Source organism: Vigna unguiculata, chromosome 1 (assembly GCF_004118075.2).
Source record: "Vigna unguiculata cultivar IT97K-499-35 chromosome 1, ASM411807v1, whole genome shotgun sequence".
NCBI lineage: Eukaryota > Viridiplantae > Streptophyta > Magnoliopsida > Fabales > Fabaceae > Vigna > Vigna unguiculata.
The window spans coordinates 32,058,118-32,073,320 of record NC_040279.1 but is presented as its reverse complement, the minus strand read 5'-3'; the positions used below and the strand labels follow the sequence as shown (position 1 = coordinate 32,073,320).

At 31.9% G+C, this 15,203-nt stretch overlaps 2 protein-coding genes across 2 annotated transcripts; one reads left to right on the top strand and one right to left on the bottom strand.

Moving 5' to 3' along the window:
* Positions 1 to 5,753: 5,753 nt before the first annotated feature.
* LOC114193753 (cytochrome P450 94A1-like) lies at positions 5,754 to 7,863 on the top strand. The gene has a single exon (XM_028083671.1). It carries the CDS (start codon positions 5,785 to 5,787, stop codon positions 7,540 to 7,542), a length of 1,758 nt encoding a protein of 585 aa, XP_027939472.1. The 5' UTR covers positions 5,754 to 5,784; the 3' UTR covers positions 7,543 to 7,863.
* A 2,180-nt stretch (positions 7,864 to 10,043) lies between these two features.
* Positions 10,044 to 14,750, bottom strand: LOC114193757 (flowering locus K homology domain-like). Its single transcript, XM_028083686.1, has 7 exons — positions 14,609 to 14,750; positions 13,761 to 14,285; positions 12,459 to 12,708; positions 11,915 to 12,063; positions 11,436 to 11,723; positions 11,135 to 11,329; positions 10,044 to 10,450 (listed from the first exon to the last, which is right to left on the bottom strand). The coding sequence occupies exons 2-7, from the start codon at positions 14,271 to 14,273 to the stop codon at positions 10,265 to 10,267; spliced, it is 1,581 nt and encodes a 526-aa protein (XP_027939487.1). The 5' UTR covers positions 14,274 to 14,285; positions 14,609 to 14,750; the 3' UTR covers positions 10,044 to 10,264.
* Between the last annotated feature and the right edge of the window lie 453 nt (positions 14,751 to 15,203).

Below are 15,203 nucleotides of genomic sequence, written 5' to 3'. Positions count from 1 at the left end.
GATAAGCTTGGAATCAATCCAGAAGGAGCAGATCCGATCCCCAACTGTGGAACCGATCCAGTGAAGCTTGGAATCGATCCCAGAAGTAGCAGATTACCAATTGATTAAACTCATACAAACACAAATTTATACTACTTATTACATAAGGGCAAAATGGTAAACTCTCTTTTAAATATATTAAAACATTTTTTTTAATCTATCATATCAATCAAATCACTCACTAACTCTCACAGACTTTACTACTAAATTCACTTATAATCACCTTTAAATCCCTTAAAGAAAACAACACACCCTTCACTCTCAAATTCACTCAAACCCATCCTCTCCCTTTCCCTCAAATCCATCTTTGGAAGTGAACAAAGCCTAAGTCTAGCTCAACTCTATAAACAAGGTTTAGACAATGAGTTTTGCACCTTTTCCAACACAGATGGCATTGAACAAAAGACAAACCTAGCTAAAATAGGCTTAACACATGGCTTTGATACCATATTAAGAAGTGGATTTTAAGTTTAACTCAATCTCACAAAACCGGTTGCACCCACTTATGTATTTTAAAATCATCTTATCCCTAGCCAATGTGAGATTCCAACACAAGAAACAACATAAGACAAAAAAATGTGGTTTCCAAATTTTAAAAAAGTTTTTTCAAACTAAATTAATATAAATAATAAAAGCATATAAATATATTTTTAAAGTATATACATATAAAAAAAATTTAAACGTTTCCAACTTTAAATTATGCTTCAATTAATCTATTGTCCACTAAAAGACTAGTCCCCAATGTAATTATCAGTTTTTTTGAAAAAAGTTTTGGTTCCTCGTCATGATATATAGAATTTTTGTTTTTTCAAAACTTGTACGTTGAAAAGTACAAAAAACAAAACTAGACAAAAGATACGCATTTCTAATTTTAATATAAATATGAAACAAAATAAAAACAACATCAATACAAAAAGAAAAAAAATACTAATCAAGTATGAGAATGGAAAAATTGGTACACATAGACAATATGATATTCAATGAATGTAATATGCCAACACCCAAAATAAGGATGCATGACTCTTAGAAGATAACAGATAAAAGAGAATAAAGATAAAAGATAATTGACTAAAAGAACAAAACATAATCCAAATTGATTACAAGAGAACAAAGATAATTAATTATTCTCTTACTTGTAAATAAAATTATAATTTTACTAAATAAAGATTTTAAGTCATTAATTATCATTTTAATACCAATAAAAAATAACATATATTAGTAATAATTTAATTAAATTTATTATTAAACACACACTTATAATTAATTCAATATAGCTATTTTAGTAATAAAATATTTTTTTATGTTTATTTTTTAAACACAATTTTATCATTAATTTAATAAAGGCATATTAGTACAAAATAAATTCAGACATTTTTTCTTAAACATAATTTTATAATTAATAGAATAGAGAAATAATAGTAATAAAAAAAATTGAGACCTTGTTTTACTAGATATCTAAAGTGAATATTTTACTTGTTTTACCCTTGAGTCAGTCCTCTATAATTAATTCCAAAATCTTTATTTTGTATCATAGATTTATTACTTAGAAATTTCAAAGGATATTTTTTGTCTTATAAGATATGTTATATGCATTTATATTTTTTTAATTAATGAAATTAATTATTCCAAATTTGAATATAAAAATATGAAACTAATACGCATTAATTATTCCTTAACATAGCGGATCTTTACCAATAATTTTTGAAGAGCCAAAATCATATATTCAAAAATTAATTTATAAGCTTGTATTTATATCAACATCATTTTAAATAATTTCATCTTTTGTACTCATTGGATATTGTCATATTTGAGGATGTTTACTTGTATCATGTTTCAAATAATTAATATCAAATTCATCACTTGTAATTCTTTGAACGGTAAGAGATGACTCTTCTCATTAAACAATTAGAATATTACTGTGATGTTTATATTATGTAAAGAGATTGAATTTATTTTGTTTTTGTCTTCATCGAAGCTTTCCTTTTATTACTTTTTAAAAAAAAATTTATTCTTTTATTCTTCACATCAATCTACCATTTTTTTAAGGCATAAAATTCAAAAATAATTTTTCATATTTTAATAAAAAAATCAAAAACATAATTACTAAAAAAAAACTCTATAATAATCAGGCCAAAATTAAAAACTGGTTATGAAAAGACAAATAATACTTTATTTTTTCTTTTATATTCACAAAAAATAACATATAAAAAATTCATGAGATAAAAACAAATAATGTTAACTATTGAACTAATATTTCATTATTAAGTGAGACAAAAAAAATAATTTTTTTTTCTTCAAGAATGAAAGAAAACATAAGAAATGAGAGCAAAATAATGAATTTGTGTTTAATTTTTTTTTCTTCAAAACAAAAATAAATAAGAAAGAAAGTAGGTGGGAGGGAGATGAGTATAATATGTAAAAAGCTCAAAAGACAATAGGAAGAAAATAAAATAAAAATATCTTAATAATTTTTTTTCTATTACATTTTATTATTTATTAACATTAAATATTGTGTTTTATAAAAAAAATTATTTAATTTAATTGTCATTCATTTTTAATATACGTTACATATAATTTAAAAAACTTTAATATATAAATTTAAAAGACTTTAAAAATATTTGTGGGATCATTCCCCTCGTCCCATACAAGATCCGTCCCTAGGTATAGGAACAATTTCCTAATTCTACCATGGACGTAAAAATATTCAATTAAAAGCCTTTAAGAATTCTTAATCAGAAGATTCAATATGTGTTATAGTTGTCATGTTATATAATCTTAAAATCATTTTAAAGATGGGAACAATTATGATTTACCTTTCTTAATATATGTAAATACTTTTTATTCAACTTATTTGCCAAACTAATAGGTGTCACAATATGAATAGTCCAAGTTCGTATAGATTCATATCATTTTATTTTGTCTTCGTAAATTGTAATAATTTTTTAAAATTCGTGCATATGATTTTGTACTTTCGAAGTACACTCAACTAAACATAATTTTCAATACTTATGTATTGACATAATTCATAAAGTCCTTAGACAAACTAATTAATTTGTAAGAGAATACAATAACTATTTTTTAGTCAGTGAAAAATGAAAGAAAGGAAGAGAAAGGAAAGTGAAGTTGTATGAATTTAAGAAAAAAAAGTTTCAAGTTTGTGAGTTATTTAATTTATATAATATTTTTTTAAAAACTCATAAAAATATATAATTGTAAAATAATTAAATTACTTTTCTTACTATAAGTTAAAATTAATTAAATATAATTAATATAATATTATTTTATCAGTTTTACTTATTTTGTTATTAATATTATTTATTATTTATTTACCTTACTTATATATTATTATTATTTTATGATTTTATTACTATTATTATACATTAAATTATATTATATAATTAATTATATTATGTTAAACGTAATATAATGTATTATGAATGATGTATATGTATGATATAACATTTCACAAATTCGACATAAACTTAGAGTAGACAAAAAAAAAGTAATTGATATTTTTACAACTAATTTTCATTTTTTTTTGTATGTAATTGCTGGTTATATATATATATATATATATATATATATATATATATATATATATATATATATATATATATATATATATTACAAATGCATCTTTGCTTTTCCCTTAAAACAGTAAATACAAACGCGTATAAAACTTATAAATGTAAAAATGGGTTGGAATCTGCGAGTCAATCTGACCCACCACCGATTCGAGCTGGATTGAGTTGAAATTTTTTTATAATTTATCAGGCCCACCTAGAATCCGGCTAGCTCATCCAGGTTGAATCCGTAGTAAGTCAGATGACTCACCAACCCACAAATAAATGGTCACACAAGTATTTTTTTGTTAAGTTGGACTTTATGTTTAGGTAATGTTAGGTATGTTTTTTAACCAACACATAGATAATTTGTATTTTTGTTATTTTCGTTTGTATTTGGATTATATTAAAGTTTATTTGAATTTTAATTAGAATTATAATTTAGTTTTGACGAAAAAAATAATTTTTTTTTTAATTTAGTGAGTCTGTGAGTCAGTCCGTTTAACCCACCAACTCGTGGTGAGTCGGATTAAGTTTAATTTTTTTTGTTTGATTCGCTAATAAATGAGTTAGATTAGATTGACTCACTACATAATCAACCCATAGTGAATCAAAGCGAATCTGACTGAATTATTTGTTTTGATAACTCTCTAAAAGTCTCCATAAACATACATGAGATAGAATGTTAAAAATTGTTAAAAATAAATAATGATATTTTATTTTATTTTATCCATTTTTAATTTACAATTCCAATTAACTTTTAACTATTTAATTTAATATATTTTTTAATAATGTAATATAATAATTTAAGAATAATCAGAATAATAAATTTAAAAAAAATAAAATATCATTATCTAAAAAACATAAACGTGACGATCTTGCTTACGTAAAGAAATGAACGTGTGTTTAAGGTGTAGCCAGTCTTGTCAAACTTTAAAGACAGACAATTATCACATTAAGAAGAAACATAAAAAGTGACGATTTTGCTTACGCCAAACAGAAAGTAGTTCATGTGGTCAAACCCAAGAAAACTAAAAAGTTCATTCATCCCCCTCGACTTTTCAAAGCCAAATGTGCAAAGTAGTTTAGAATAGTTAAGCCTAAGGCCTTTTCTTTTCTATGGATTTTACTATTCATAGAGAAATAGAAGGATGAATTTATGCTTTAAATAGTGGATTTTTTCGGTAGTTTTCTGAGTGAGGAAAGGAACGGGATAGAGAGATTTTAATTTTTTTCCATCTCTCATGTACTAAAGAGATTTAGAGTGATTTATTTATATTTACAATAATACCTTTGTTCTTACATAAATGTAAATTTCAGTTGACCATGCTTATATTTTTTATTTCACTATTTAGTTTTTCTTTTTTCACATAAAATTGCAATATGGTCATCATTTCTATCGAAAAAAAGACTTGTAAGGTTTTAATTTGACTAAAAAGAATTTAATTTTTATGAAAATAAAATAACTAATTATTATTTATTATTATTATTATATTAATAATAACAAATAATATTAATAATAATAATAATCATAATTAATATTATTAATAAATATCATTAATATTTTTAATTATTACAAAAAAAAATTAAAATTAATTACAGTTTATCTAATTATCATTTTATAATACTATTAATATCAAAGACAATTTGGTAATCTAATTTTTTTATCAATTAAATTTTATTTTTTATTAGTCACATCCATTCAATCCTTCACAAACTTTTATAAAATTTACTCTCAAATTCACTCCATTAACATCTCCAAATCCTTTAAAAAAAATAACATAATCTTCACCTTCTAATTCACTCAAATTAATTATTTTCCTTTTCCTCAAACCCTTCCACTCAAAAGAACACACCCTAAATAACTTTCAATTTTCTAATATATTATCGATTCTTATTTTGAGCGTATAATAATTTCTTTTAAATTAATTACTTCATAAATTAATTATTTTGTTTAAGTTTATGATATTATCTTTCTTAATTATACTATTTCCTTATTTATTAAATTAAAATACGTTTCACACTGTGCTGAAGGTAAAGAAACGACATATGTTAAATATCAATTAAAGAATAAACATAATAATTTAAATAAATAGATGTTTTCTCGAGGATCCAAGTTAAACTTTGATAATTAAATAGAAAACATTATTGGTTCAATGAAAATATCAGAAAGCTGACAAAAATGCAGACATCACCCATGAGGACTTGTTCATTACATTTTCTCCACGCCTTCCCTCTTTCGCCTCTTTCGCTGTCCGACCCATCATTCACTATATATACACAAATCTTCAACACAAACATATCAAACAAATTACGATTCAAGATCAATCTAGTACACACTCAAAAGTTCACACCAAATTCGGATTTCGCAGTCACAAAACTTTCGAAAATGATTGAGATTCCTCTGAGTCTGGAGCATATAGCTCCTCTCTTCCTCTTCCTCTCTCTCGTTCTTCCCCTCATCTTCTTCTTCTTCTCCTCCTCACGTAACGATAACAAAGAGGCTGCTCCAACCAAACAACCCGTTACTATCCCAAAATCATACCCACTCATTGGCTCCTACTTAGCCCTCAAACGCATCGGCAACCGCCGTATTCAGTGGCTATCCGATGTAGTCCAAATCTCACCCGCCGCCACCTTCACCTTCCGCCGCCCACTGGGCCGCCTCCAAGTCTTCACTGGTAACCCCGCTACCGTGGAGCACATTCTCAAGACCCGCTTCTCCAACTACCAAAAGGGCTATTCCTTTATCAACACCCTCTCCGATTTCCTCGGCACCGGAATCTTCAACGCCGACGGCAACACGTGGAAGTTCCAAAGGCAAGTCGCCAGCCACGAATTCAACACAAAGTCTCTCCGCAAGTTTGTTGAACACGTGGTGGATGCCGAACTCTCCGACCACCTCCTCCCCATCATGGCTTCAGCGGCACAACAGGACCAGACCCTTGATTTCCAAGATATCCTCCAACGCTTCGCCTTCGATAACATCTGCAAAATCGCTTTTGGCTTCGACGCGGAGTACCTGGCGTCGTCAGGTGAACGGAGCAAGTTCGCGGTGGCGTACGAAGAAGCGACGGAGATAAGCAGCAAACGGTTCCGCGAACTGTTTCCGTTTGTGTGGAAAGTGAAGAGGGCATTGAACATAGGTTCGGAAAAGCGGTTGCGAATTGCAGTGAAAGAAGTGCACGAGTTCGCGAAGAACATAGTGAGAGAGAAGAAGAGGGAGCTGAAGGAGAAAGAATCGCTCGAATCGGTTGACATGCTTTCGCGGTTCTTGAGTTCAGGGCACTCTGATGAAGACTTTGTGACAGACATAGTCATAAGCTTCATATTGGCGGGGAAGGATACCACGTCAGCAGCGCTGACGTGGTTCTTCTGGCTGCTGTCGAAGAACCCTCGAGTGGAGAAGGAGATTGTGAAGGAGATAATGGAGAAATCGGAGGCTCCGGTGTACGATGAGGTGAAGCACATGCTTTACACGCATGCAGCGCTGTGCGAGAGCATGAGGCTGTACCCACCGGTGCCCATGGACACCAAGGAAGCAGTGGAGGATGACGTCTTGCCAGATGGGACGGTGGTGAAGAAGGGGACGCTGGTGACGTATCACGTGTACGCCATGGGGAGGTTGGAGAGTATTTGGGGTGAGGATTGGGCGGAGTTTAAGCCAGAGAGGTGGTTGGAGAAGCTTGAATCCGGAAAGTGGAAGTTTGTAGCAAAAGATTCTTTCACTTATCCTGTGTTTCAAGCTGGTCCCAGAATGTGTTTGGGGAAGGATATGGCTTTTATGCAGATGCAGAGTGTGGTGGCTGGGATTCTGCGGCGGTTCGCGGTTGTTCCCACGGTGGCCGAAGGGGTGGAGCCCAACTTCATTTCCTTCCTCTCCTCCCAGATGGAAGGTGGTTTTCCTGTCAAGATCATTGAGAGGGAAACCTCAAATTAATACCCAACTTCTTGCATTTAGACCACATCATTTCTTCATTATATTACTAGTCCTATGTTTGGGATTTGAATTTGAGGTTTGTGTTTCACTTGTTTTTGTGTTCTTATAATATGAATATGAATAATCGTTTGGAGAAAGACGAGTGAAGAAGAAAAAGAGCAGTGGAATTTGATTTTGATGTATTTAGTATAGGTGGAAAAGAGTTCGATATAAATATAGTATTGTATAGTTGAATTGGAGTAGAGAAGGAACCTTGGTGACATTTGTCTCAAGGATGTGGACGTGGATTCCTGAAAAGAAATACCGTTCTTATTTATTTGACCCAGGACCACTCTTGATCAGTTTCGTAGAAAAAGATGAAGTAGTAGAAATATTTTATAAAATAAAAATTAAATGAAGTAGTAGAATGGATAAATTTATAAAATATTTTAAAATTCCTTTTCCTATTACTTCTTCCTAAACACTTCAGACATCATGCTAATGTTTTCAATTACAACACTTCAAAGATAAAATATAGCCAAATTCATCAAACATCCCAATTTTCTTTCCAACTTGTGGCCAGGAATCGCTCATATCTCCACGTGTAGCTTTTAAGCTTGAAAGTGTGATGAATAACTGCTTATGACGCATCTGCTTTCATTTAATCTTTGTTGACTGCTTATAAATAATTATCACTGATATATGACAAAAACATAAAGAAAAATAATACTTACATAACAATTATAACTATATTATAAATAAATAATATAGCACTTAACTAAAGTTGTGATTTAGTTTTATGTTTAACCAGGACTTTGAATACATCTTGCAAAGCATGGAAACTACTGCACCAGCTTAAATAATTTAGAATACATGACTTCGGTCCAAACATGACTAACACTTTCTGTATATTTAAAATTAAAGACGTTATCCTATGACGTAATTATTTTTTAACTTGTCTAGTTTTGAAACATTTGGACAAATTTATCCAGATATGTAAAAAACCGCAAATTTTAATGAAACACCAATGTATATACGCACTCAAATCGGCATGTTAGAAATCCCAAGTAGAAACCAACATGGAGGAATCCAATTTCTATGAATTGATATGCAAATTCAAGACCTTCCCTTTAGTACATCTTCTGTGGAGAGTGACACTGAGCAGAGTGATAACGTGTGACAATCTACACAATAGATGGGTAGGTAGTAGAGTTCTTCATGTATCATGAATGACTCCTGTGCAAAATCAGAAAGTCACCCCTTCTTCTACTCAAGTAGTAGTGAGGGTATGGAACCTATGCTATAGGTAATAGTACTAAACAACATAAAGAAGTCAATATCATTTCTATAACTTTGAAATAAGCTGTATCAGCAACAAGGACAACAAAATTTGGAGATGTACATTGGATGCTATTATTTGGAACATATGGCTTCAAAGAAATATATTATTTTAAGGGATCATAGGATAGATGCAAAGAAGGTTTTTACCCTTGCACAAGTTAATGCATGAAATTGGATAACCCATAAGCACCAAAAAAATCAATTTTTTTCCGGATGTGTCTAAAATTAAATGTACAAGTTACATTGAATAACCAACTTAGTTTTACATTAGAGGTCATATTCTTAATACCTTCTTAGGGGAAAAGGTAGTATACACCACAAATGTAAAAGATAGCATAGAAAACAATCATTACAAGAGAATTCATTATTACTTATTATAAATATTCGTAGGTAAAATCTAGTTATTCTTTAATTTTCTTTTTCCTCAATTCAATTTTTATTTTATTTAAAAAGATCCAAGGATTCTTTAACTAATTTTAAGCTTTTAACTTTTTTTGGTTTGCTTTCTCTTCTTCCTCCGTCTTCATTATGATTCCTTAACCTTTCAGTTTTTTCCTCGTACCTTGTACATGGCTGAAGAGTGCACTCCTCATCGCACTCACCTCCATTGAAGATATAACGCGCTGGCCACAGCATGCGGTATGGTCATGCATTTGCGTCTCCAGATAGAGTTCCACCCGTTCAGCCTCTCACATCCACCGCCATTTAGATAGTTTTCAAGGACACTGGCCATACGCTCATGGAGGCAAGGAATCTCATCAAGGAGTAGGACGAACCATCCCACAAGATTGGGAAGAATCTAATCTTCGAAGTCCTTCACATCTACATTTGTTTTTCCCTAATTATGGATCAACTTGTGACACTGACAAATAAAGGATGCGGATGCCTCCTTGTGATTGATGAACATCTGATTGGAGTGATGACAAAGATGGAGACAAAAAAAACTAAAAGATGAAAGGTGAAGGCAGAAGAAGAAACAAAAAAATCCAGAAAAAAATACACTTAGAAAAAACAAACCACGTGATCACCTTTGAACACTAATCTTTTTAAATAAAATAAAAACTAAATTGAAGATAAAAAATTAATAAATCTCATCGAATAGACTATACAAATATTGGGGGGAAAAACTATTCAAGCAAAAATCTAATAAGATAACATATATTCCATAAACTTGTTCAGCATAGGCTAGAAATATCAAATCATTTATAATAATAATAATAATAATCAATGTGAAATACCCAACAAAAACAAGAGGACTAACAGTATAATAATCATCTACCCAGAAAAAATGAGAAAAAAAATCTAGTACAGCATAATCTAGAAATTATACCCCATAGTATAACTGGACGTAAAGTTTACAGTTTACAAATAGCTCTCCTCAAGCAAAATAAAAGAAACCATATCAATACCCATAATTAGTGCCATATACGGGCCCATAATCTGCAGAAGGCACGTGGCCTGTATGAGCACCAGTGCTAGACGGGGGAGATGCGTAAACCGGAGCATTAGTTGGATAGGCACTGTAACCTTGGCTAACTGATCCACCCAGTGGATCCTGCGTCGCATTTGCAGCTTCAGCCATGAAATTCTGCATCAGAAGATATAGAATGTGAGCATTTCAGAGAAACTAAACCATTAAAAAAACACCATTCCAGTAACTGCTCCATATTCTGTAACTATATGTTCTAATTAGTTGTATCTTCAATGTCAATACCATCATTAAAATGCGGGGAAAATGTATTAAGAAAGGCCATAAAAATGAATATGATAATTACAGTCATTTTCGGTGTATTTGAGTATAAAATCAATGGGCAGGAATCACAGATATATGCAAGGGATTGGTCAAACTAATGATTTCAGCATTTGAAATTAATTAATAAGTTTTACAGCAAGAATTGTCCAATAACGACAGGAGTCGTTACTCTTTATAGACGTGGATTCAGTATACAGATGCCCCCATTAATCATCTCTTCCTTGCCCAAAATTTGTCAAACTATTGTTTTAGATTCAACAAACATCACAACTAAAAAGGAGTTTCACCAGTAGGACTTCGAATTGTAGCGGATAGTAAGGCCAATAAATTGCCAATCGTGGACACATTGGCAACAGCGAAGTGGGGCTACCAGTACAAGGGTGTAATGTTTGACAGTGTTAAAATCATTTAATAACTCAAATTCGAATCAACAACAGCCCACATATCGAGGAGTGCCACATAAAGTTTGAACATTTGCCAATACAGGTAAAAAGCAGAATACAAGATGTGAACAAATACCTGAACCAGCTGTTGGGCTGCCTGTATTTGAGAAGAAGTTCCACTCATCTCGACAGTCATCTCCCCTGGAACACCCCTTGTTTCCTGAATTGTAATACTTGCTCCACTAGCACGACGAATATAACTGATATTAGTGCCAGATGCTCCAATAACAGCATCTGCATATGAAAGAGGAATTTGCATGTGCTGCGTGACCTGCACAGTATACAGAAAATTACATCATTTGAGATAAAAAACAAAAGGGTTTCAAAAGCGAGTGATATTCTCTACAAGCATCCTCAAGTTAGGCAAAAGACAACACCTTAGTTACAAGAGATTGTTGTGGTTGCGCACTTGATGAATGAATTCCAACAGAAGCATCCCTTGCATAGGCAGGTGGTGGACCTTGATGAAGGTGCTTATCCATGGGAGGCAACTCAGTAGTGGGTGGGTAATAACTATCATAGTGATGTGTAGGTGGCATATACTGTTGATTGGGTGCAAAAGCAGGTCCTCCACCACCACCACCAGCAGGAAACCCTTGCGGAGGAGGACCCCAATTTTGATGTGGTGGTCCATTCTGGTTAGCTCTGACATCTGATGTTTGCATCTGAAGTTTGGAAGGGAAAAATTTACCCAGAGAATGGTATCCAAAGAAACTTATACAATAAAGAATATTATAACATTGCAAAACACTCAACATTGACGAAATAAAGACAAGAGGCAGGAAAGAAACCTTGAAGCTATTTCTGAATTCAGATCTTTAACATTGAAAAATAATTTAAAAACAGGGAGACTTGCCTGTGTCTCGAAAACTCCAACTATACTGCGGTCAACCAAGAACTTGCGTAAATGAACTGCAATAAGTTCAATGGCCTTGTGAACACCAGTAGAATCCCCTTGAATTTCAACAATACTATCATCTCGCAGAGCAAATACTGGCAGGTGTTCTGTTTAAGCATAAATAATATATTAGTCCATAATAGAAATTCCCAATATCCAGGCACACAACAATAAGAGATTTAAAAGAACAGTCCAGTACTTTTCATTCAAAATAGGCTAAATCATTTTTCTTGTGTAATTGCTCATCAAGAAAAAAACTAATAAAAAATGCAGCATTTGACTGGAACAGAATCTTCAAAAACAAATAAGAACAGCTGATACAAAAACCAGTACAAGTGTAATGGGTCGATCTAGTGACAGCATATGCAATTTGGTATAATATGTCTAGAAAGACCCAAATGAAACCTAGGGCAAAAAGTAATTAAAAGCAATATTTATAAATAATTAGATGCAAACACAAGCAAGAATACCCTAAAATAATATACAACAGCTGTGAGCAAACCTGAACCAAGAACTCGTATGGTGCAACCAGAACCATCTTGAATGGATTTTATCGTTGATCCCTGCTTCCCAATCAAGCTTCCTGCTTGAGTATCTGCCACTAGAAGCCTGGTAACAACTGATCGTCCAGCAGTCAAAGCGCTATCTGTAAGTTCACGGTCAACATTGATAACTTGCTTATGAACCCTTAACAAACCGTCAACAGCAGGTGGTATGGGCCGATCTGGCTCTTCTTTTGCAGAAACCATTACCTATCACAAACATCAAAGAAAGAAAATTCAGTAACACAAAATACAAGACTATAAGATCTCAAAAATATGAAAGACATTCATTTCGTATTTTAAAGCAAACAATTAAATTGATCCATTCAATGTTCAAAAAACATATTTGTCCATCAAAATTGTAGTAATAGCAACAAAAAACCATTGGGTTTTAATTTCATTTTCAATTCCTTTCACACTGTGAATCTCTGTTTCAATGGATTAGCAACCAATTCCAGTTCAAGGCAGCTGTCACCCAACTAATTGATGGATGAATCAAGACAAATTTCAGATTTACAGATGTCAATCACATTATCTCCTGAGTCCTGACTTCATCTAATAGTTTCTGCTGTATTATCTTTTTATTGAGTTTAGGTGTTCTTCAAGGAAATAGTTTCACGGAGTGTGGCAAGACACCAATCGACCTGAGTTCTGAAGTTACCAGGTACAGTGAAAGCCTCTTGCCATCAAAGTCTGCACAAACTATTTCTGATTGTTAACATAGACACTTGACATGCTCATTGTTGTTCCCTGCAACTTGAACTTTGGCACTTCGATTTGAAGCCACTTTGATCACTCATATTTGCTTGACAACCTGCACATATCCATTTGGTTACCGAGACAAAAGACATCTCCTTTTCTTGTGTATATTTAACCAGTTTTATTATTATGTATTGTATTTTGCTTCACTTGGATACTTTTTGATCCACTCCGTTTGCAACTCTATTTTTTTTTAAATAAAATTACTCCATTGTAAATATCTTACATGTTTTATCATGACACGTCATTAATTTTTCAAGTCAATTACATAATAAGTTTGTTTGACTATGTAAAAGTCTTCCCTACAGTATTACATAATTCCCAATTTAAATATAAGCCACACTAGTTCTAAGTAACCATTATGACGGTCAAAATAGAGTTAATTGTTTTCAATGTACCAAGATGATCAGCAAAATAAACAAGTATGATATTCTTCAAACAGACATTCATACATGTGCAATGTTATCCTTCAATGCATAAAATAACCAGAAATTGAAACTTACTGCTCTTTCTGAGATTCCAGGCGGACCATCAAGAATTTTAATTCGCGCCTTAGTCTCTTCTGTAATCTTCTTTATAAACTCACCCTTTCGGCCAATAATACTGCCGACCTTTTGCACTGGAACCAACATCCTGAAGACATTCTCTCCAGGCCACCCGGGCCACTTTTTTATTTCACTCCCTTTCAAAACGGCCTCGGATCCCTCTACCGGCAAAGAATCAAAATTCTCAGACATTTCTCCAGCACCATGGTCTTCCTCAACATGCTCCTGCTGAGGAGAGTCCGTGTCTCCGGGCAAACCTCCAGCATCATGTTCATGTTCATCAAAATGATTTTGAGGAAAATCGGTATCCTCCACCAAATCCACTGCATCATGTTCATCAGGCAGCAGATGAGGAAATCCAGAGCCATCAATAACAGTCCCTACATCATGTTCATCGGAGTGATTATGAGGAAAATTAGGGTCCTCCGGTACATATCCTTCATCATGACCATCAAAACCGTGCTCGGCCATGAGAAATGTTTTCTGCAAAAAATAAAAAATAAAAAAATCACTCAGTTTGAATAATTAACCGTCCGTCCCGTATTCGGCAGAAATTGAAATTCACGAAAACTAAACAGAAAATTGCCTTTCAGAATGAACATAAAAAGACAATGTTTAACAATTGAACAAATTCCAGAGTCTCAAAAATTAAAAACAAACTTCAAATCGGCGTCCTGACGGACGATATCGAGCAGAAATATATAAAAGAAAAGCCCTAGAAACTACAGTGAGAGAGATGAAACAGAGAGTAACGTTGAAAAAATTAGGGCTGTAAGTTGTTGAGATTAACGGTCAAATACACTTACATGATGGGTGAGAGAAGAGATTGCAGAGGAGTACAAGAATATTGAGCCGCGGAGAATTTAGGTTTTGCAAGAATGAGACGAGAAGAATAAGATAAACAGCTGCTAAAGCCCAAAGAAACAAGTTGCATTTATATATTGGATATTTTCGTTCCGAGTCACAAGGTGATAGCTTTAGCTCGTATATATATAAATAAATAAATATATATATATATATATATATATATATATTTATTTATTTATTTATGTATGTACGTGTACTCCATGGTATTTTTGTGAGAGATGAATTTAAATTAAGTCGTATGTAAATAAATTTATGTACACAAATTAATATATTTAGTATATGAATTCACTTAACACCTTAGAATTTTCATGTAAATTAATTTAATTTACATTGGGTTTATAATGTATTTAGTTTAATATTTGATTTTGAGTATCAAAACCCCTAATTTACGTACACGTTTAGATTAATTAATTAATTTATTTTTTTGCAAAAATTGAATTGAATTGCTTTAAATTGTAATTAAATATTTTAACATATAAAAAATGTTTTAACTTTCAAATTTAACTTTCAAATATTTTTTCAATATTAATAATT

Excerpts from the sequence above, each read along its gene's own strand:
- LOC114193753 (XM_028083671.1), top strand. The coding sequence starts at position 5,785 with ATGCAGACATCACCCATGAGGACTTGTTCATTACATTTTCTCCACGCC.
- LOC114193757 (XM_028083686.1), bottom strand. The coding sequence starts at position 14,273 with ATGGCCGAGCACGGTTTTGATGGTCATGATGAAGGATATGTACCGGAG. Across the intron at positions 11,330-11,435 it reads AACAATCTCTTGTAACTAAG|GTCACGCAGCACATGCAAAT; the intron begins GTGTTGTCTTTT and ends TATACTGTGCAG. Across the intron at positions 10,451-11,134 it reads CAGCCCAACAGCTGGTTCAG|AATTTCATGGCTGAAGCTGC; the intron begins GTATTTGTTCAC and ends CTTCTGATGCAG.